The 22,184-nt window shown below is 40.7% G+C and overlaps 1 protein-coding gene across 2 annotated transcripts in view; it reads left to right on the top strand.

Moving 5' to 3' along the window:
- The window catches only part of PDK3 (pyruvate dehydrogenase kinase 3), a 73,151-nt gene that overhangs the window by 22,702 nt on the left and 28,265 nt on the right, over positions 1-22,184 (top strand). For both annotated transcript variants that reach the window (XR_014141371.1, XM_081809032.1), the window contains exons 3-6: positions 2,071-2,142; positions 5,736-5,920; positions 8,248-8,337; positions 20,881-20,958. Coding sequence is in view for 1 of the 2 variants with exons in the window: in XM_081809032.1 (XP_081665158.1) it covers positions 2,071-2,142; positions 5,736-5,920; positions 8,248-8,337; positions 20,881-20,958 (425 nt within the window). In the remaining variant the exon portion in view is untranslated. The remainder of the gene's footprint in view (positions 1-2,070; positions 2,143-5,735; positions 5,921-8,247; positions 8,338-20,880; positions 20,959-22,184) is intronic.

Here is a 22,184-nt window from a genome sequence, read left to right as displayed (position 1 = left end):
TGTGTGTGTGTGTGTGTGTGTGTGTGTGTGTGTACATTTAGGGTATATCAAACGTGGTACACACATAACATATATGATACACACTATTTTTTTCCCTAAACCATTTGGGTTAATGGCAGACATGCCCCTCTACCCCTAACAACTTCGGTATGTATCTCCTTAGAACAACTCTTAGAAAACCACAGTATGATTATCAGATTTGGGAATTTAACATGGATTTAGTAATATTTTCTAATGTGGGAGAACTTGTTCTTGTTTCATTAATTGCCCTAATAGTGCTCTTTTTTAAAAAAGATTTTATTTATTTATTTGAGAGAGAGTGAGAGAGAGCACGAGGGGGGTAGGGGCAGGGAGAGGGAGAGGCAGACTCCCCGCTGAGCAGGGAGCCCGATGCGGGGCTGGACCCCAGGACCCTGGGATCATGACCTGAGCCGAAGGCAGACGCTTAACCGCCTGAGCCACCCAGGTGCCCCAATAGTGCTCTTTTTTCCCCGCCCCCAGCAATCCCCGCCTCCCCAATGCAGGAATCCAGTTTAGGATCACACGTTGTGCTTAGCTGTCATTTCCTTTTCCGCTTAAAAGTGACTCTTACTCATAATAGGCCGTGAAGCTCACCTCAGCGAGAGTGTGTTCTCCTTGTTCTCTTGACTTTCAGGCTGGGAAGCTCAGCAGCATCTTTGGCTCCTCTCCACTCATGACTCTGCTCTTTAAGTGAACTGCTTATCTCCCTAGAATCCTGCTGGCGTGTGACAGGATAGAGGGCCTTGTTGCCTCTGGCTGACTTTGCCCTCTGCGGGAGGTTTGACCTGATGATTTCAACAGTGCCTAATCCATAGCCTGATTTGCCCAGAAGCTTTTAAAAAGGATATCCAGAGATGAACATACTTTAGTATCACGCATCGTTACAAAGTTCAAGTGAGGCTGATTAATAAAACATTATTCCTGTTCATGTATTTATATGCTTTGCAGTCATTTTTTGTTACTGGAGTACCCTCATCCTCCCTCCAAAGCTGGATAGGAGGATTAGTGGTAATTAATTGTTAGAAATAATTATATCAAGGGATAATTCTTTCGGGGCATGTTCAGATCCAAAGCAGAGATGACACACCTCTGAGTAATTGGCATCTCTGAATCTCCTCCAGATCCAGCAGGTTCTGTCCGGATATAGCTGCCTCAGTAATGTGCCTCTCTGGATCCCATTTTTCTGTGTTCTCCAGATATTTATTTTGCACACATTATTTCCTGTCCTGGCCCTGATTGAGATATGTAGCTATTTTTAATCCAGAAGCTGTTTCTGAGGACCTAAGAGGCATTCCGTCTCCTCCTCTGCAGTGTTGATGAGATTAGTTTAACTCTGAGAAGGAACTGTTTATTTCTAGTTTCGAAGTTCTCAGCATGCACTTTAGTGTCACACCTGTGTTCCTTACAATTCATATGCACATCTTGGCTAATCAAACTGTAGATTTGGTGTACCAGTTAGAATATGTTCGTGAGTAGCAGAAAATCCAACTAAACCATACATTGGCTCGTGTAGCTATAGGATGAGCTTTTGGTGTTGGTTGATTTAGAGATTTCATGAGATTATCAAGGCCCTGCTTTCCATGTCGGCTTTATTTTCAGGCTGGATTTCCTCCTGGTGGCAGAACAGCTGCAACCTTTCCAGGGTTTACATCTACATAGCCCACTGTACAAAAAGCAGAGCAAGTTAATTTCTCTCCCAAAGACCCCCACCACGTCTTCCCTTTTATTTTACTGGCCTGAATTGAGGTAGTGTGCCCATTCCTGAGCCAGTCCCTTTGTTCAGGGGAATGCAATGCAATGACAGGCTTAGGCCTAGACTACTGGACTAGTTAGTAATCAGTGACGAGAAAAATACTATTACCCAGAGAAAAATCAGGCCACCCAGGAGCTTTGCATGGCATCGGCTTCCCCTGCAGCACTTGGGCTGCAATTGGTGATGGTGGGGAATGGGGTAGATACCTGAGTGAAGATTTAGGGTACTCTTAGGAAGAGGGAAAGGAGGAATGGATGTTGGGTAGGCAATTAACAGAGTAACTCGTCTTTTTTTAGGTATATGCAGAGCTTTCTTGAACTTTTAGAATACGAGAATAAGAGCCCTGAAGATCCACAGGTCTTGGATAAGTAAGTATGGTACCAAACTTACCTGACAGTAAAAACATCCAGGTTAAAAAATGTTTTGGTAAATGGAACTCATGTCATTAAGAACCAAGAAGTGTAATTTGGATGAAAGCATTAAGTTTGTTAATGGGTAACAACTCAATATCACATTTTTAAATAATTTATGTTAATTTAACATAGCACAAAAGGAATAAGGACCCTTTAAATTATGTTTCATGATCTAGATCTTAATAAATTTTCACTCCTGGTGAACTGGTGCCGGCCACTCACTATAAATATTGCAGTAAATGTACCACCTAGTGGTAGTTTTAAGAATGCAGTGGCCTCTGGATAGACCTGAATTTACCTACTCAGTCCTTTACAAATTTTTTTTTTTCAATTTTTAAAACAAATTTTCAGTGCAGCATAATAGTTGAGCTCAGGAAACCTGTAATGCTTTTATTTTGGAGCAGCATAAAAGAGTGTGCTTTTAATATAACGACCTGAATTCTTTGCTCCTGTTCCGCACAAAGGCTGCTAACTTCTCAAGCTGATGGAAAATGTTTCTGTTTTTTCATCTTCATTTAACTGAAAAAACACTCACCCTAGCTCTGAGTGTTGTCTTTTTTTTTTTTTTTACCCCAAGAGAAATTAAGTATCCCCTTCACATTACTTTCCTCCTGTTCCACGTACACACGAGGGACTGCACATGGAAGGCCTGTTGTGCTGAAGAATTTTTTTCTATGGAGAATCCTGGTCCACAGAGTTGTGACACCAAACACCTTACATATAGGCATTCCAGAAAAAGAACTAAGAAACACTGTTAGAAAAGCACCCCATAGCTCGAGGCATTCAACCCAACCCTTCCAGTTCACAGATAAGGAAACTGAGGTCAGAGAAGAGCAATGACTTGTCCAAAGTTGTAACATGAGTTGGTAGCAGAGCTGGATCTGTAAATCCTTGTTCCAGTTCCATCATGCATTGTTGTGCACAACTTACCAACTGCGAGAACCGCCAGTGTGCGCCCTGAGTAGCGAGCTCCAGTTTAGTTGTAAATTAAAATACAAGAGGGAAGAATACCCACCTGTTGTATACTTTGCTAGGTGTTTTGCAAATGGATTTGTGATTTGTGAAAGGGAGGCGTTGAATTAGAGTCCCAGATGCAATGTTCTTGCTAGAGGCCATTGCTCTCATTTAATGTACTGAAATTAAAGGAATCGAATCCAGAAGCTTTGTTTGCTCACAAGTCATTAGCTAGTAACAGTTTGTTTTGCTGACATCCTAGAAATTAGGACTGACTTCTCTAGCTTCAAATTTTAGGGTATAGATTTGTGGAAGTAAATAATATTAAATTGCTGCCGTATGTTTCCCAGAATCCTGTCTCAGTTTCTGGAACAGGTTATTGGTCAGATGCAATTTATGGACATGAGCCCACTTTGGAAACTGCCAAGTGCTGGATCCAGTGCGTGTGAGATCATAATGATAATCGCTCTCCCTCAGTGAGTTTTGGTGACTTGCCCAGGTTCACACAGCTAGTCGGGATAGCTGGGGTTTCAGAAGCCCGCTGCCCCTGGCAAAGGAAGGAAAGGAAGGTGAGCTAGTCGCTTTACTCATAGTGGTAGCCTTTTCCAGTCCGGGAGAAGCTGTACAGGAGTCCCAGGCACGGAGATCATTTAACTGAGGTGAAAGCAGCTTAGAGAACAGGCTTGTTTCTCTTAATGATAAAGTTAAGAAGACCCCAGAAGACCGGGGAAAGCGTTCTGAGAATTGAGCCCTTGAGGCAAGTCTCCTCCCTTCTGCTAAGTTGAGGTGCTTCTCTACTGTAATGAAATCTTTCACTTGAGTGATACTGAATTTATAAATACGTTAGAAAGAACATTATGTAGAGGACAGATTGTCCATTATCAAATTTCTTGTGAATAATTATGACCTTCCAGTTTCAGAGTTGATTTATTCATCTCTGCTGTCTTTGTGTGTGTGTATTTGTTACAGGAGTATTTCATCACTGAGAAACGTTAAGACTATTCAGATAAGTGAAAAGAAAGTCACTCCAAATTTCCATTACCAGGGGACAACCACCGTTAACATTTTCCTTCCATTCCGTACTTTTTCCTAGGCATCCATATTTTTATATGTGCACAATATGTTTTACAAAAATAACTGTGGACATTATAGATCTCTATACCATTACTAATGGTTTCAAAATGGTCCGTCTACAGGTAAGTCATGTGATTTGACCTCCTGTCATTGAGTTGTAGAATGGTTTGTATTTTTCTTGCTACTCTAAACAGGGCTCTTAAGAATTCTGTCGTTTTCCTAGGATCAATTCCTGGGAGTGGAATGAATCTCTTTGGTCTTTGATATATGTTGCTCAATTGCCCCTAGAAATGTATCAGTTATGCTTCCACACTCTAGAGGACACTGGTTATTCTCTGCCAGTGTGATGAGTGGAGACTAATTCTGCATTGTTTTGCTTTTCTATTACTCTTTTTGAAGGGGGAAGTTATTGGCATTTGCATTGCCTCTGTGGTAAATTTCCCATTGATACCAGATCCCTTGCCTCGTTTCCTGTTAGGGTGCTCATCTTTTCCTTCATTAAAGACAGTAGCTCTTGCAAATGTATTTTCCCCAGTTTTCACTTTGTTTTTTTGACTTTAATAACCTGTATCCCTGTAGAATTATGCCGAAATTCTGCATAGTCCTATCGTTTGTTTCTTCAGGGTTCTACCTGTGGTATTAAGCTTAGGACAGCCTTCCTTACCCCAAGGCGTACTGTACTATCTACTTATTCACCTGATTTTCTTTTATTTTTTTTCTGTGATTTTATTCTTTTATGTTTAAACCTTCTAACTAAGTTATTAGCTTAAGGCTTCAAATTGGGACGTGACTTAAATTGGTAGCCAGCTGTCCCAGCTAATTTGATGGTTTCCCTACTGACTTGGAATGTCACTTTATCAATATGCTAAATTTTTATGCACACATACTTACTTGCCCTTGGGCCTTGTTCCAAGCTTTTTGTTTGGTTCCATCGACTTGTCTCTCTGTTCTTAGTATATTTTTCCCTCTGTATCTTTATAGTAATATGCCATAATTCTTGACTCAGTTTGTTTTAATTGCCTTTTTTCTGTCTACATTTCATCACTGTATTTGACTGCTATGAGAAATTCATTTCAAAATTTTACTCTTAAAAAGTTTCACATTACTTATTCATGGAAGCTGTTGCTTTGAGACTTCTAATAAATCCCTAGAAATTTGGGGGGATTGTCCTCATGTTGTCAGAAGAAATGTTAGTGTGTTCTACAATTATTCAGCAAACATTTATGGAACCTGTATTATATGTGATCACTTTTCCATAAAGTCAGTGGATTCCTAAGAAGGTATTTAAACATTTTTTCTTTACTAGAACCTTTTACTTTTTGTGTCTGTGAAAGAATTTGGATAGAAAGTTCCAAGCAAAACCTTGGGTAATACTTTAGTTTCTCCTTGTAGCCCATAATGATAATATCTCTACTTATAAAAATACCAGCACCTAAATAGTCCAGAGACAGCGCTGGGAAGTTTATGCATCAGTGCGTGAGGTATAAAGACTGACCACTTTTTATTTCCCTCCCACACAGCTTTCTGCAAGTTCTCATTAAAGTCAGAAATAGACACAACGATGTGGTTCCTACAATGGCACAAGGAGTGATTGAATACAAGGAGAAATTTGGGTTTGATCCATTCATTAGCAGTAACATCCAGTATTTTCTGGATCGGTTCTATACCAACCGCATCTCTTTCCGCATGCTTATTAACCAGCACAGTAAGTTGGGTTTTTGATCCACTTTTGAAAGGGCACCCAGAGTGATTTCTCCCAAATGTTTTCCTGTTGCTTCACTTAGAATTTACTGATCTGAAGTTTGGTCTGTAGAAATTTCATTTCTAGGGGCGCCTGGGTGGCTCAGTCATTAAATGTCTGCCTTCGGCTCAGGTCATGATCCCAGGGTCCTGGGATCGAACCCCACATCGGGCTCCCTGCTCGGCGGGAAGCCTGCTGCTCCCTCTCCCACTCCCCCTGCTTGTGTTCCCTCTCTCGCTGTGTCTCTCTCTCTCAAATAAATAAATAAAATCTTAAAAAAAAAAAAAAAGAAAGAAATTTCATTTCTAGTTTAGTTTTTCCTAAGTAAATCCTATCTATTAAAAAGCTCTTCATTAGTGTTCTTTGTTAATGGAAATCCTTGAAATTTTGATGTTCATATTAGAGGCAGGAACTCTGCCTGCCTTTTAAGCCTCTGCTGTTACATTCCTGGTAAGGGTGAGAGAGTACTTTGATGTGTCTCTGAGAGTGTGTTCTCGTCTTTATCCAGGATGTTATATGTTTTTCTTTTTGGTTTTGAAAACACTGATACTGGGAATATTGAATTGGCATTTTGACATCTGAGCGATTGATCTTTAATTTCACGGCGATCATTGAAATCAGATTAAGCAGATTGTCAAACCATAGTCTCATATGGAGAGTTTTAGTCCACTCACCAGGATGTTAAGCAGATAAAAAAAAAACCAACTAAAATTCTTGCCACAAAAAAAACTTTTTGGCTCATTTTCAGCATTGTCTCTTTGCCTGATTTCATAATTCTTATGAAAAAGCATCTACATGTCTAGAGTCTAAATCATCCTCTTTGCTGAAGCAGAAAATGGGCAGAGCATCTCTATTAATTTGATATATTTGGATTAGTGAGTGTTATACAATTATTACGTGTGGGTTGGTCCCAAATGTATATCTTTTAAAAATAGAAATGTCTGACAGTTTATAGGAAATTTAAATGAAAAAAGAACCTAATTACTATTCAATTAAGCTACTTACATAACTACAATTTCTTTTTGACCTAAATGTGTCTGTCTACGTATATATGTACATGTTTTTAGATCACTGATAAGCTTGTACACCTCTGTTTTTCTTCCATTTAATCATTTGGAAGTTTATGTATTGGCCTAATGCCCTTATTTGTCATTTTTCATAATTTAAAATCTCCCCTATTTTTTTTAAAGATTTTATTTATTTATTTATTTATTTATTTATTTATTTATTTATTTATCTGTCAGAGAGAGAAAGAGAGAGAGAGAGCACAAGCAGGGGGAGCAGCAAGCAGAGGGAGAAGCAGGCTCCCTGCAGAGCAAGGAGCCCGATGTAGGGCTCGATCCCAGGACTCTGGGATCATGACCTGAGCCGAAGGCAGACGCTTAAACAACTGAGCCACCCAGGTGTCCCAAAATCTTCCCTATTTTATCCCCTAATTTAAATTCTCCTTTTGTGGAATCTTAAGTTATCCCCAAATTTTGTTTGATTTGAAAATAAGTACACCTATAAACATTTGGATTCAGATTACTTTTCTCTTTGGGACTCCTTTTGGCTTTTATTCAGAAGCAATATTTTGTAAATCTTGTGTATTGTGGAAGTATTTGAATGTAGTTTTTTTTTTAAAGATTTTATTTATTTATTTGAAAGAGCGAGAATGAGAGAGAGAGAGCGAGCACATGAGAGCGGGAGGGTCAGAAGCAGAAGCAGACTCCCTGCCGAGCAGGGAGCCCGATGCGGGACTCGATCCAGGGACTCCAGGATCATGACCTGAGCCAAAGGCAGTCGCTTAACCAACTGAGCCACCAGGCGTCCCTTGAATGTAGTTTGAAAGATACTTGAACAAAAAAAGAATATTTGAAAACTACTCCCCGTGATAGAGGCATTTAAAATGTTCACAGTGAAGTCACTTCGCAGGCTGCATTTTCTAAATACGTAGTGAATGTTGGAATCACTGTCGGGAGTAGTACCGAGAAGGTGAGTAAACTTGGCTGAGGAGGAAAAGAACTTTTTCATCCAAGTCACATGGGGTCAGGGAGAAAAGGGCTTGGACCCCTGGCACGTGTTACTGCTTTCAGACCTGCTAACGGCAACCAGCAGATCCTAGAGCATGGCCTTCCTCCTTTGCCGTCCAGTAGAGCTGATCACCCCTCATTGTATGTGTTCTCTAGCTTTAAGTCACTCACTCTAGATGCTAAAATGATTCTTACAAATAAGACGATCCTTTCAAAACTTGTAAGGCTACATTGCCTGCTTTGTTTTGAATCTCTCCCTTCCCTTCTGTGTTTGTTTAGCACTTCTGTTTGGTGGTGACACTAACCCTGCTCATCCTAAACACATTGGAAGTATTGATCCCACCTGCAATGTGGCTGATGTCGTGAAAGGTAAGGAGACCACTATAATGTTAGTGATTGTAGCCCAAGTAGGACTGTGGTTTAAATGAGGCAACTCGGCCATAATGTTATGGTGCTGAGTTCTGTGCTGATTCATCAGGCCACTCTGGGCCCAAGCCACTCATGCCAAATAGGTGTTCTTTCTGGGCAGTTCAGGAAAAGATGCATAATTAGCCGTGTTTGAAATGGGAGTTTCTACCTCATTGACTAGTTTTGTCTTAAACACTAAATGGTTGTTAGCTTAAGAAACATTCTAAGTTTTGATTACTCCCATTATCTGAAGCTTCCAGAAAATGCAAATCCATGTTCTAAAGTTCGGCTAAATTCACATGTTTGTAAAATTCCAGCATCTTTTTGGTGTGCACCCCAGGTTTGGGAATCTATGTGGCATGTGAGCTTCACGGGTTCACTGGCCATCGGGCTGGTTGGACACTGTTCTAGTAGCCTTAGGGTAGAACAGAGCCCCACAGCCATACGTCCTTGGTACCCAGGCACTTTGAATTTGAACAGCAGTTTCCTCATTATTCATTTAAGGTAAGTGTTACCTCCGGAAAGCCTTCCTGGTTGTAAGTGACCCACCAGGTGCCTGGACCTTTTCAGGGTTTTTTTTTTCAGGTTTTTTGATCCCCAAAATACCCTTCCCAAGATTGGATCTCCTACTGTGGCCTTCCTCTCTCTCCTCTAAACACCCACAAGTTTTCATGACCACAGCTTTCCCGGTTTTCATCACAGATCTTAGATGCTCCTACTTTTTCTGAACTGTGTAGCTCAGTAGGAAGCAGACGAGGGCCTTGTCTTCTTAGTGAAGCTCTCAAGCCCACCTCAAGCAGAGTGACTTTTGCTGTTTGAGCTTAGAGGGCCAAGGGAGGTGGCCTAGTAGGTGCAGCCTCCCCATTGCGGGAACAGACCAGACCTTCAGTGGCTATCGGTAAGGAAAACCTGTACTGTTTGTTTACTCTGGGCATTGCTAAACCCAGGGAGAAGGACCCAGGCATGGTGGCCTTAGCTCACCCAAGGATCTTTGAGCTGTTCTGGCCTTGGTTTAGGTAAGATACATCTACTCAAATTATTTCAATTATAAGGTGAATAGGCCCAGCCTTAGCTCCCTAAAAATCCTATAGATTGCTCACTCACAAGGTAACCCTGTGGTTGATCATGACCTCTGCAGGTCCCAGGGTGGAAGGGGAGCAGGATCAGTCTTTTTCTAGCGTGTGTTCATCAGACCCTAGCCCAGTAGCTTTTATGAATCAGAAAGCCTGGTTCAGGTAGTTGACTGCCCTTAGAGAAAAAGGCACAAATTCGGAAAGCAAAAGGGCATTATTATGTACTGCATATATGCCTTTTCTTTTGAACTATAAGCAATTTGAGGTCTGCTTTTATGTTTTACATATGTTTTATAACTCATATAGAATGTAGTATATACCTTTAAGATGGTCCATGAATATTCCTTGGTTTGATAAATGTTAAACCTTTTGATAATTTACTTTTTTAAAAACAGCCTTACTGAGATTGAATTCTCATATCCGTACAAGTCACCCATTTTAAAGTGTACACACAATTCAGTGGTTTTCAGTGGTTCAGCACAGGTGCACAGCCGTGTATCCATCACCGCCATCAACTTCACACCGTCCTCATCGGGGAAAGAGACTCCATGACCGCTGGCCAGCGCTTACCCCCACCCAGCCCTCGGCAACCACGGGTCTACTCTCTCTAGATTTGCTATTCTGGACACGTTACGTAAGTGGAATCACACAATACGTGGCCTTCTGTGTCTGGCTTCTTTCACTTAGCAGAGTGTCTTCAAGGGTCCTCCACGTCACAACATGGATTAGTACTTCATTCCTCACCGCCGAGTAACGTTCCGTTGTATGGATACACTGCATTTTGTTGATTCATCAGCTGATGGACACTTGGGTTAGCTGGGCAACCTTGAACATGTTATGTTAACTTCTTTGGGCCTCAGTTTCTTCACCTATAAAATGGTGCTTTCGGTAAGTCATCTTTATCATAGGGTTAAATGAGTTAATATAGAGAGAGCTCCTGAAGCAGGGCTCGCACCCAGTAAGGACTGCAGGCAAGTTTACTAATGGTGGTCCTGGATCATTGTCGTTTGGCTTCTCATTTTTTAGGTGTGATACCAGTACTGTGATTATGTTTTTTAAGGGCATCCTAGCTTCTAGAATGCTATTGTTGACATGTTAACACATGTGGAATGACATGTGGGTTTTGCCTCAAAATGACACAAAGAGAAAAGACTGGGCACGTATTGAAAACTGTTGAGGTTGGTAATGGGTACGTGAGGAGTCCTTATACAGACCCGTGTTTATCATCTCATTGTTTCTTCAGTCTTTCATTCCCTTTCAGAGAGATTTAAACCATGAATCAGTGCAACTAGATAAGTAAGAGCATTCTGGGCACCTGGTAGCCCTTCCGTGGCACAGAGAGATGAAGTGGCGCTAACGTGGGTCAGGAAGTCAGGTCGGAGGAGAGGAGGAGGAGGAGCCTGCTGCCCTTGACTCTTCAGGTGCAAAGACTGCCGTTTTGCGGCACTTCCTGTCGACGCTGCTCTTCCCCGCCCTGTTCTGTACTTCCAGTCGTGGCCTTACCTGTACTTCCGTTGGGCTCTCTGACTGTGCCGTAAATTTCTCAAGGGCCGGAATTGCTCTTAACCACTTCTGCATCCCTCCTAGGGACAGCAGTTTTGTAGTGAAATCTAGCTGAAGGTGCAAAGCAGTTGGACTCAAAGTGGGAAGTTTAGGCCTCCGGGCTACCTCACAGCCTCCTGATTTCTTTGTCCTTCGGAGTCAGGGTCTGACCATGGGCTACATCGTCCCCTTCCTCCTCCTGTGCTTACTCACACCTCTGACTCCTCTCTTTCTCCGGCCGTTTTCCACTTTTTACCCAGGGGCACCACTGTTGTGCTGTGAATGAAGCTTCAGCAGTGTCCTCATGTAATCATTCCTGCCACTTGTCCACATAACGTAGAGCCTGGATTCCTGGCGATGCCGGGGCCTGTGACAGTCACCCCCTGTGCTCCTTGGCCACTCAGATCACCACTTCCCCAACACCCATGCTTGCACACACACTCCTGCCCCACACTCATGTGGTAAAGAGGAAGGGCTCGCGTGCTCCCTGCTCCCCCCCACTGCATCTTTCAAACCAGGTTGTTCGTCTTTCGACAGCTCCTTTCCGTAAGGAACTGAGCAGCGGAGGGTGGTTTCAGTTTCTGAAAGTGCGTAAAGACATCAAGCTACGTTCACACAATCAACTCTTCTGCCACCCTTCATTCCCTTCACAAATTGTGCCTACTCATACCCACAGCACACTCAGTATGCTTGTGCATACTTTCTAGAATGCTGTTGTGCTTTTTCCACCTGGTGAGGTGGATGCTTACTAAGGGCCATTTACTTGTCCTCAGACCATTGGTATAAGTTTTCCACCTGTTGTGACTCCATAATTTATTTCAGTATTATTTAAACGGAAGAAATGGGAGTACAGAAAAGAGACTTATCTCCATTAAAATCAAGTTGAATGCTTTGGAAAGACTTGATAAAGAAGAGTCTCTTAAAAATGTAAGGAATGACAGTGAACAGATAGCTCTTAGGTTGCAGGGCAGCGCTGAGTAAAAATCTCAGGAAGAACCTGAGCTCATGTTGCTTCACAAGTATCTTTAAGTTTATTACTTTTTAAAGGGATAGGGATAGGAATTCACAGATATATGTGGCATAGTTTATCTAAGAAAGGTGACCTAGAACCCCAAACCGATCCATATTGAAGGAAAAGGCTTTGGCCACATCTGAAAACGTTGGCAGAGGATAATTATATATTCAGATGTGCATTTTGAAGTTAGTATTTACAATAATAGTCATACTTCAGGGCGTCCTACTTTATCCAGCATTTTTGTCAGTGATCCAACTCCTGTCCCCAGTTGGGTCAGTTGAGAGGACTAATATACCATGGTACCAAAATACTAAAAAATGCTAATTGAAGAAAGTTTAGAAAATATTGGGGAAAAAGAAAAGAGAATAAAAATACCTGTTTTCATAACTCAGTGAGAATGTTGTTTTATACATTTGAGTTCATACCACATTGACAGATGAGTATGCAACAGCAAATAATGTGAGTAATCCTTGTCTCTACAGAATCCATAGTGTTCGTCTGTTCCCCTTCTCCAGCACTAACACCCATCACACACGACCTTCCCGGATGAATTCAGCACCTGACAGTGTAGCCTCTTTTCCATCCTCTGTATCATTATAGTTGGAGTCCTTCCTGTATCTCATCTGCTATACTCATAATCTCTGTATGCGAATGGGTTTTCCAGCCGGGTGTGTAGAATCTTTATTCCTCAGTGGAGTATTGGCCTTAAATCAGGTCCCTTTCCTACCATGGCAAAATGGGCTGGGCAACCTAGCAGGAAACCGGAAGGTCTCTTCTCCCTGTAGACTAAAGCACATTTGAGCAGTCAGCAGTCAATTTCATTGCCTCTGGGCCCACTCTTAATTCTCTGAGTGTCATGGTACCTGAGCAGATGCTCTTTCTGGCTCAAGATAAGACTGAGAGAATGAACAAAGTGGAGAGCACCAATGGTCAAAAGGCCTGCAAATTCTTGCCTGTGTTCTGGCAAAAAGGCACTGGAATCTCTACCCCCAGATGCCCCAGGAGCAATGATCAGAAGGTCTCAAAGGGCCCACGCCTCACAGTTATTCCCAGTACTCCTGAGTGCTGTCAAGAAGATGACAGTATCTTTTGACTCTTAGTGAAGTCTTACTGCTCCCTTCCTCTTTTTTGAGCAGTTGGTATTTTTTCGTTGGCTTTTTATCTTCTCATATCCTACTAGATTTCTCAGTTACTTTACTTGGTGTATCTCTCTCTCAGATACTGTTTTCCTTTCATTCTGTTTCTGGAAGCTTGATGTGGAGGGAGTAGGGGTTCTGGGTTTCACTGACAGCTCTACTACTGATTTTTGCAGCTGTGAAGATCCTGCATGAGTTAAGCACAGTCACATCTCTAGCCCACACGCCTTGTGTGCACACGCACAGGCCTATGTATGCGCATGTGTGTGTCTCACAGCCTTACAGAGCCTTCATGAATGAACAACGATGCATACTTAGATCTCTTGAGACAGACTACAGAACACCTTTATGTAGAAGGGTAGGGACAATATTTTTATTTTTGACTAGGCAGTTGTATAAATGTGTAAAAGTGGGGTGCATCTTGCATAACACTAATTAAATGTGCAGAACACTGAAGCATGACTCCTTGCTGCTTACTTAGCACATTAATATCTACCTTTACACATCTGCAAATTATAGACTCATGGTAGTGAATGCTAGAATTAGTGTTATAAAGCTGTTCCTATTATCCTCTGGGAGGTACCTTCCATTGTGACCCTTTTCTCTCCTGTGTTTGTAAGAAACCAGGAAATAAAATGGAAAATCCTGTGGTAAGATCATTTTAAAGGTACAAACTTAAATGCTTGGTACAGAAGTCGGCTCTCACAGTGATGTTAGCTTGCCTGTGTTGTTCCTACATGCTATTATTGCTCAGCATAACAGCATACAAATGGTATCCTGAGAGCAATGTCATTATTCTGGTTCAGAAATAATGTCTTGTGCTCTTACTTAGGGTTCTTCAGGTTGCAAGGTATAGAGATCCACTTGTGTTAGCACAAGAAACAGACTTAATAAAAGAATCTAGTAGGTTCCATGGTAGTCCAAAGGCAGGAAGCACATCACAGTTGGAGCTATAGACATTGGAACTGGGAAACAGAAAACAAAGTTGTTTTCTGTGTATCTTTGCAGCTGGGGTTGCCAAGTCATGGTCCCTCCATCTTTCTCTTGTCTGTAGGTTGACCGACTTGTTTAGGGCAATGGTGGGCACTCCAGGCCCTCTAGATTATAACAACTCCCAGTGTGTCCTTTTTGTCTTCTGCCCTGCCTGAGTGTCTCGATCCTAAATTCTCAACAAATGAATTTAGTTGGCTCAGCCCATCTTTTTGCCCATGACCACAGGTTTTAGGATTCTGGTCGAACTGTAGATTGGTTGCCCTACATTAGATGTTCTGTCCCCACTTGTCTAGTTGGCTGTGGTTTGGAGAGTAGAAGGTCCAGTTCTTAAACTCTGGTTCCCACTTGGGATGGGTTCTGGGTAGAAGGATGATAAACATACCTTACCAGAATTGCTTTGTAGCTTAGAAACGTTTCTAAAGCAGCATATCTCTGACTTTGTGATGCTTCGTGGTCATTTATGTCACTTCTTCTGCCAGTGGCTTTTTACACTTGAGCTTGACAGTTTTTTATATCCTATTAGACCCAAGTTAGGGACCTAGGCACCCTCATGTTTGTTTTTTTCAGCACTCACTCAGATTTATCCTTGTCTAGCCTCTTATATTTGTAAACAAATGATTATGTGTCTTCATGATAGGGGCTAATATTTGATAGAATTCTGTGGTGAATTTTGAATAGGAAAATCTTCTAATAAAAAAGTTAATAAAATAAATAATTTCCATAATCTATTAAACATTCCTGTGTGCTTTTTTTTTTTTTTTTAAACTAATTCCTGGGGCACCTGGGTGGCTCAGTCAATTGAATGTCCGACTCTTGATTTTGGCTCATGTCATGATCTCAGGGTCCTGGGACAGAGCCCTGCATTGGGCTCCATTTTCAGTGGGGAGTCTGCTTTGAGAATCTTTCCCTCTCCCTCTGCCCCTCCCCACCTCGCACTCTCTCTCTCTGTCTCTCAGGTTAATAAGTAAAAAAATAAATCTTAAAAAAAAAACCACCCTAATTCCTGGCTAAGTTGAATCTTTTGGGCTACTTGCTGTGTGAACCTTCACCCTAACCCTTAAAGAAAATACGTTTACAGTTTGAGTAGCCTGGGGAAGTATATATGTGTGCCACACTGACAGTTTTGTTACTTTATGATCATTATTTTTCTTGAAAACAGATTTTTAAAATAATAGCATTTATATTCAGTGACAATAATAGTCATTTCCTGATACTTGCTTTTAAAGATTGGTGGTAAATACTGGCCCAAATATATTGCAGACAAAAATAATTTGGTAAATTATCATATTCTACAATTCTGGCTTCTAATTAAAAAAAGAAGTGTTACTAGAATGCTTATTGTAAGTAGAACTTGCATTTTACTCTAGAATAAAGGAAATGAATCAGTAAGCCAGTAGTTGAATTTTGGTGCTATTGTTCTAAAGCTTTTTCATGTTTATGTTATTTAACTTAAACAGAAATTGTTTTGTTTGAGTATATATGTGCTGTCATACGCCCCAGTACCCCATGACCATTCATGTCCTGGGAGAGACAGTGACAGAATTAGCATGACCTAGCCTTGGCTTTCTAGGCAAGTGGGCCCCAAATCTAGCTTCTCTTCAGAATTACTTGCTAAGTTTTTTTTTTTTTTAAAGATTTATTTATTCATTTTAGAGAGAGAGTTCGCAAGCAGGGATAAGGGCAGAGGGAGAGAGGGAGAGAGAGAATCTTAAGCAGACTCTGTGCTGAGCATGGAATGCAGGGCTCAGTCTCACAGCCCTGAGATCAAAACCTGAGCCAAAACCAAGAGTTGGACGCCTAACCGACAGAGCCACCCAGGCGCCCCTTAGTTTTTTAAAAGATGGATTCCTAGGCCTCAGTACAGACCTACTGTATCATAATTTCCAGGGGTTCATTTTATAATTGTTTTTTTTTAAGATTATTTATTTGACAGAGAGATTGACAGCGAGAGAGGGAACACAAGCAGGGGGGAGTGGGAGAGGGAGAAGCAGGCTTCCCGCTGAGCCGGGAGCCCGATGCGGGGCTTGATCCCAGGATCCTGGGATCATGACCTGAGCCGAAGGCAGACGCTTAACGACTGAGCCACCCAGGCGCCCCTCTTTTTTTTTTTTTTTAAACTTGGTAATTAATTCTACATACAGCCAGCTTTGAAAAACACTCTAGGCCTTAGTTCCCAGTCTGACCAAAAAGAAGATCTGTCATCAGTATAACTGACTGCACCTTGAAAACTTTCTCATGGATAGAAGGATTATTCCATTTCACAATGCCCCAACATTGGCTCCAGCCATCCAGTGCTCTACAGACTGAGCCAGCCTGGTGCCCCCATAATGCAGTTCTTCATTACAGCATTGATACACTATAATTAGGAGTATGGTTTAAAAATTCTTATTCACATGTGGTTTTAGGACCCATACTGTGTCTTTGTGTTTCAAGTTGCTTGCTTCTTTCTGGACTCTGTCATCTTGCACATGTTATACTGATGTAATACTTTTTCTGTATAATGCTCTTATAATCTCGTGCTCCTGGCCAAGCCAGTGCCATGAGGAACTAGCACATTTAGCGGGACTGAGTTCTTTTCCTTTTATAGTGAATGGAAGAATGATGTTTAAACGTCTTTAAAGGTGTTATATACTTGTGGCAGTTGTTTTGTGGAGGTGTGTTGGCTTTGTATGTGGTTAACAAAGCGTCATTTTCAGATGTCCGTATTTGTTGGTTGAAGGAAAGTGGCTTTGGAGGTTCTCAGTCGGCTTTGTGCTATCGTGTCACTAAGTGGAGATGTAGCATTGTTTAGTGGTGTAGCCAAAGCAAAGAGAGAGTCTTGATTTCTTGTCTCCTTACAAGATGACTTTGCACATATTTGATGAGGTTTCTTCTACTCCAGGGAGAAACTTGTAAATTTAGTATAATTCTAAGTTTCATTTTCTTTTATTAGAGTTTAAAATCAATCCTACTTTAATGTCTGTTTTCACATCGATCAACTCTGTTTTAAAAAATATTTTTTTCCGGGCGCCTGGGTGGCTCAGTTGGTTAAGCGACTGCCTTCGGCTCAGGTCATGATCCTGGAGTCCCGGGATCGAGTCCCGCATTGGGCTCCCTGCTCGGCAGGGAGTCTGCTTTGCCCTCCGACCCTATCCCCTCTCATGTGTTCTCTCTCATTCTCTCTCTCAAATAAATAAATAAAATCTTTAAAAAAAAAAAATATTTTTTTCCTCTTAATAACATGTCCTTTGTCCCTCGTTGTTTCATCTTGTAATAGTTATTCTAATGTCTCTGTGATTCTTTATAGTGGTTTAATTCTAAAAGTCTAATAAAATAATCAGAATTTTTACTTCGAGGTCAAATATTATGTAAAATTTTAATTCGGCAGCAATATGGAGTACATGAACCAAAATTTATAGTCTGAACATACCTTAATCTTGTCTTTATATTATTTTAGGTTGACAGTGTCAAATTTTAATATATTTAAATTCTGTAGGGGTTACTTTTTCCCTCTTTATTTTTTCTGTTCCTCTTGAATCTTTTGGGTTTTTTTAAAAAGATTTTATTTAGTTATTTGACAGAGACACAGTGAGAGAGGGAACACAAGCAGGGGGAGTGGGAGAGGGAGAAGCAGGCTTCCCGCTGAGCAGGGAGCCTGACGTGGGGCTCGATCCTAGGACCCTGGGATCATGACCTGAGCCGAAGGCAGCCGCTTAATGACTGAGCCACCCAGGCGCCCCTGTTCCTCTTGAATCTTAAGTATCTATGCACAGTATTGATGTGGAGGATTTTAAAAAAGTACAAGCCAGTCTCCAAAGACCTGGCGTCAGTTGAGAACATTGCAAACGAACCTACGAAGCATTTTAAAGTAATCTGAGTATTTGATCTTTAGAAACTGTGAATGTGGAACTTTAAAAGAAAAATCTCACTTTGGAAAAGATTCTGGCTCTTCCTCAAATGTTTAAACATTGTGATACCTTATGATCAAGCAATTTTCCTCTCCTAGGGATATATCCAAGGGAAATGAAAACATATGTTCTGGGGCGCCTGGGTGGCTCAGTTGGTTAAGCGACTGCCTTCGGCTCAGGTCATGATCCTGGAGTCCCGGGATTGAGTCCCACATCGGGCTCCCTGCTCGGCAGGGAGTCTGCTTCTCCCTCTGACCCTCCTCCCTCTCATGCTCTGTCTCTCATTCTCTCTCTCTCGCAAATAAATAAAATCTTAAAAAAAAAAAAAGAAAACATATGTTCAAAAAAACTTGGACATGAATCTTCATAGCAGCATTATTCACAATAGCCACAAAGTGGAAACAACCCAAATGTCCCTCACCAGATGATAAACAAAATGTGCGTGTGTGCAGTGTCATACTATTCAGCTGTAAGGAGGAATGAAGTACTGACCCACGTTGAGACACGGATGACCCTTGAAGACACTCTGCTAAGTGAAAGAAGCCAGACACAGAAGGCCACGTATTGTGTGATTCCACTTAACGTAAAGTGTCCAGAATAGCAAATCTAGAGAGAGTAGACCCGTGGTTGCCGAGGGCTGGGTGGGGGGAAACGCTGACCAGCGGTCACCCGGCTTTTGGGATGTAACTGCCTGAATTCTCTTCCAGCTATTTCTTTAAAATCCTGATCTTCTTACCCTATGTCTTTTTTTTTTTTTCCTTTCAAAAGCAAACTGTTGCTCCTCAGACTTCGATAAATTTCAGCCCAAACCTATTACCTTTAGCTAACTTAAAGGACATTTGTAAGCTACAGTAGTGTCCCCAGTAATTTAGAGCGTGTGGCTCATGGAAACCCATTCATTCAGCAAATACTTATTGATATTTCATTACAAATAATTGGCAAATCTTGAAACTTTTGGCATTATTATTTTTTAAAAAGGTATTTTAAAATTCTTTTTATTTCAGTTGATGAACCAACATTGATATATTACTATTTTTTAAAGATTTATTTATTTTAGAGAGAGAGCACAAGCGGGAGGGGCAGAGGGAGAGGGAGAGAGAATCTGAAGCAGACTCCCAGCTGAGTGCAGAGCCCGACTCGGGGCTTACTCTCACGACCCTGAGATCACGACCCGAGCTGAAACCAAGAGTTGGCCACTTAACCAACTGTGCCACCCAGGCACCCCAACATTGATATATTATTATTAACTAAAGTCTCTAGATTACATTAAGGCTCACTCTTTGTGTTGTATAGTTCTCCTGGCTTTAACAAGTGCATAATGACATGTATCCACCATTGCAGTATCCTACAGAATAGTTTTACTGCCCTGAAAATGCCCCATCTCTACCTATTCATCCCTGCCCCTCTTACCTCCCCCTGAACCCTTGGAAACCACTGATCGTTTTGCTGTCTCTATGTTTTTGCCTTTTCTAGAATGTCATATAGTTTTTTAATTAAGAAAGATTTTTTTTTATTATTGAAGTATAGTTGACATACGTTCCACAATTTATTTAAATAATCTTCTATTGTGGAAAACATGGGTTGTTTTCTAATTTTTCTGTTTAAGAAAACCACTGTGATTGTTATTCTTGTACATACATCTGTGTACACTTTTATTTTCTCATAATAAATTTTCTGAAGTTTAATTTACCAGACCAAAGAATATGACCATTACTGAATTTTAATTTACTTTCAGGTGTACAACATAGTAATTCAACAATTCTGTACGTTACTCTGTGTTCACCATAGTAAGTGTAGTCACCATCTGTCACCATGCAAATCATACCCACAAAAAAAATAGCACCTCACAGCAGTCGGAATGGCTAGTATCAGAATGACAAGAAATAGCAAGTGTTGGTGCGGATGCGGAGAAAAGGGAACCCTCGTGCACTCTTTGGGGGAGTGTATTTGGTCCAGCTACTATGGAAAACAGTATGGAGGGTCCTTGAAAAACTGAAAATAGCAGTACCATATGATCCAGTAATTCCACTTCTGGGTATTTACCCAAGGAAAACAAAGACCCTGATTTGAAGATATATGCACCCCTACATTTATTGCAGCATTATTCACAATAGCAGCCCAAGTGTCCATTGATAGATGAATGAATAAAGGAGTGGTATACACATACAATGGAATATTACTCAGCCATAAAAAAAAAAGAATGAAGTCTTGCCATTCACGGCAGCATGGATGGTCCTAAAGGGTACTGTGCTAAGTGGGATAAGTCAAACAGAGAAAGACAAATACCATATGATTTCGCTTATATATGAAATCTAAAAAACAAAACAAATAAACAGACTCATAAATACAGGGAAACAACTGGTGGTTGCCAGAGGGGCAGGTGGGGGAGGGGTGAAATTGGTGAAGGGGATTAAGAGATACAACCTTCCAGTTATAAAATCATTAAGTCACAGATATACAGCATAGGGAATATAGTCAATAATATTGTAACAACAAATATCTTTTTGCTGCAATTTAGTCAGGTTGCATGGTGTTCAGAAGTATAGTCTTGAGTTTATAGATTTTCATGGAAAATGCCTTTTAGGAATATTTAAAAGCTAAACAAATGTACGCTTAGTATAGAACTGGCCATATTGTCATTAGCGTGGTATTTTGATGTTGTTGTGGTCATTAAATCTTGAAAGGAGGAGAAATTCCGGTTCAGTCATAATAATTCTATTATAGCCAAAAAAGACTAGTTTTTAAAAAGCAGTAATTAATTGTGAATCCCTCAGGTTAGTAACTGTCCTGATTTTGTTTATTTTATTTGTCTGTCTGTCTGCTTATGTCTAAAGCTAAACTTTTTTCTTTCTTTGCAGATGCCTATGAAACCGCCAAGATGCTGTGTGAACAGTATTACCTGGTAGCTCCAGAGCTGGAAGTCGAAGAATTCAATGGTAAAAGAAAAATCAATTTAACGTTACATACAAATAAGTTGACTAAAAATCTGATGATACCTGAGCTATATTTCAGTGAGAGCCTCAAATTATGCTGCTTTTTCATCTTTCATTTCCTTTTAAAGCCTTTCTATCTCTTTGGTCACCTAGGTATATTGTTGTAAGGAGTTTTTGTACAGGAGTATGTACAAAATTTGCACTCAGAGTTCTTGGAACAGAAGTCATCAAGGTAGAAAGTGCACAAGCATATGAATAGGCAGTTCTCAAAACAACAAATGCCAAGCAGCAGTAAACATATGAAAACGTGTTTAATTAATCAGAGAAGTACAAACAAAAATGGAGAAATGCCAGTTTTGACTTTGAAAATGGCCGTGATTATAATGTTGTCATGCTTTGAATTGGTGCCTAGAAAAATACTCTCTCGACAACACTTACACATTTCTGGTATAAGTTTAAATTAGTACAGCCTTTCTCAAAAAATGCTAGCAATGTCCTTTCTCTTGGCCCAGTAAATTAAAATTCAGTAATGGTCATATTCTTTGGTCTGGTAAATTAAACTTCAGAAAATTTATTATGAGAAAATAAAAGTGTACACAGATGTATGTACAAGAATAACAATCACAGTGGTTTTCTTAAACAGAAAAATTAGAAAACAACCCATGTTTTCCACAATAGAAGATTATTTAAATAAATTGTGGAACGTCCATAGGATAGAATACTAAGCAGCCATTCAAAATAATGCTTTAAAAGAATATTGAATGTATGGAAAAAGTTGAGTTTTTTTAAACACAGGCTATCAAAGTTTGTAGTGACGCAAGTTCAGTGGAAAATATCTTGAAGCAGATTGATAGCACCAAAATACAAACAACAGCTTTCTGGATTACAGGGTTATAGCTGATTGTTATCTTAGTCATATGATTCTATATTTATTTGCATGTTACCTTTATTTATTTGTAAGTTATAAGAGAGACATGCTCGTTGGAAAAATACAAACAATACAGAATGTAGAGTAAGAAGTGAAAGTCCCGGGGCGCCTGGGTGGCTCAGTTGGTTAAGCGACTGCCTTCGGCTCAGGTCATGATCCTGGAGTCCCGGGATCGAGTCCCGCATCGGGCTCCCTGCTCAGCAGGGAGTCTGCTTCTCCCTCTGACCCTCCTCCCTCTCATGCTCTCTGTCTCTCATTCTCTCTCTTGCAAATAAATAAAATCTTAAAAAAAAAAAAAATT

This window comes from Leptonychotes weddellii, chromosome X (genome assembly GCF_054177405.1).
Source record: "Leptonychotes weddellii isolate Sample4059 chromosome X, ASM5417740v2, whole genome shotgun sequence".
In the NCBI taxonomy this organism is placed as follows: domain Eukaryota; kingdom Metazoa; phylum Chordata; class Mammalia; order Carnivora; family Phocidae; genus Leptonychotes; species Leptonychotes weddellii.
This window is presented reverse-complemented; position numbering and strand designations above follow the sequence as displayed.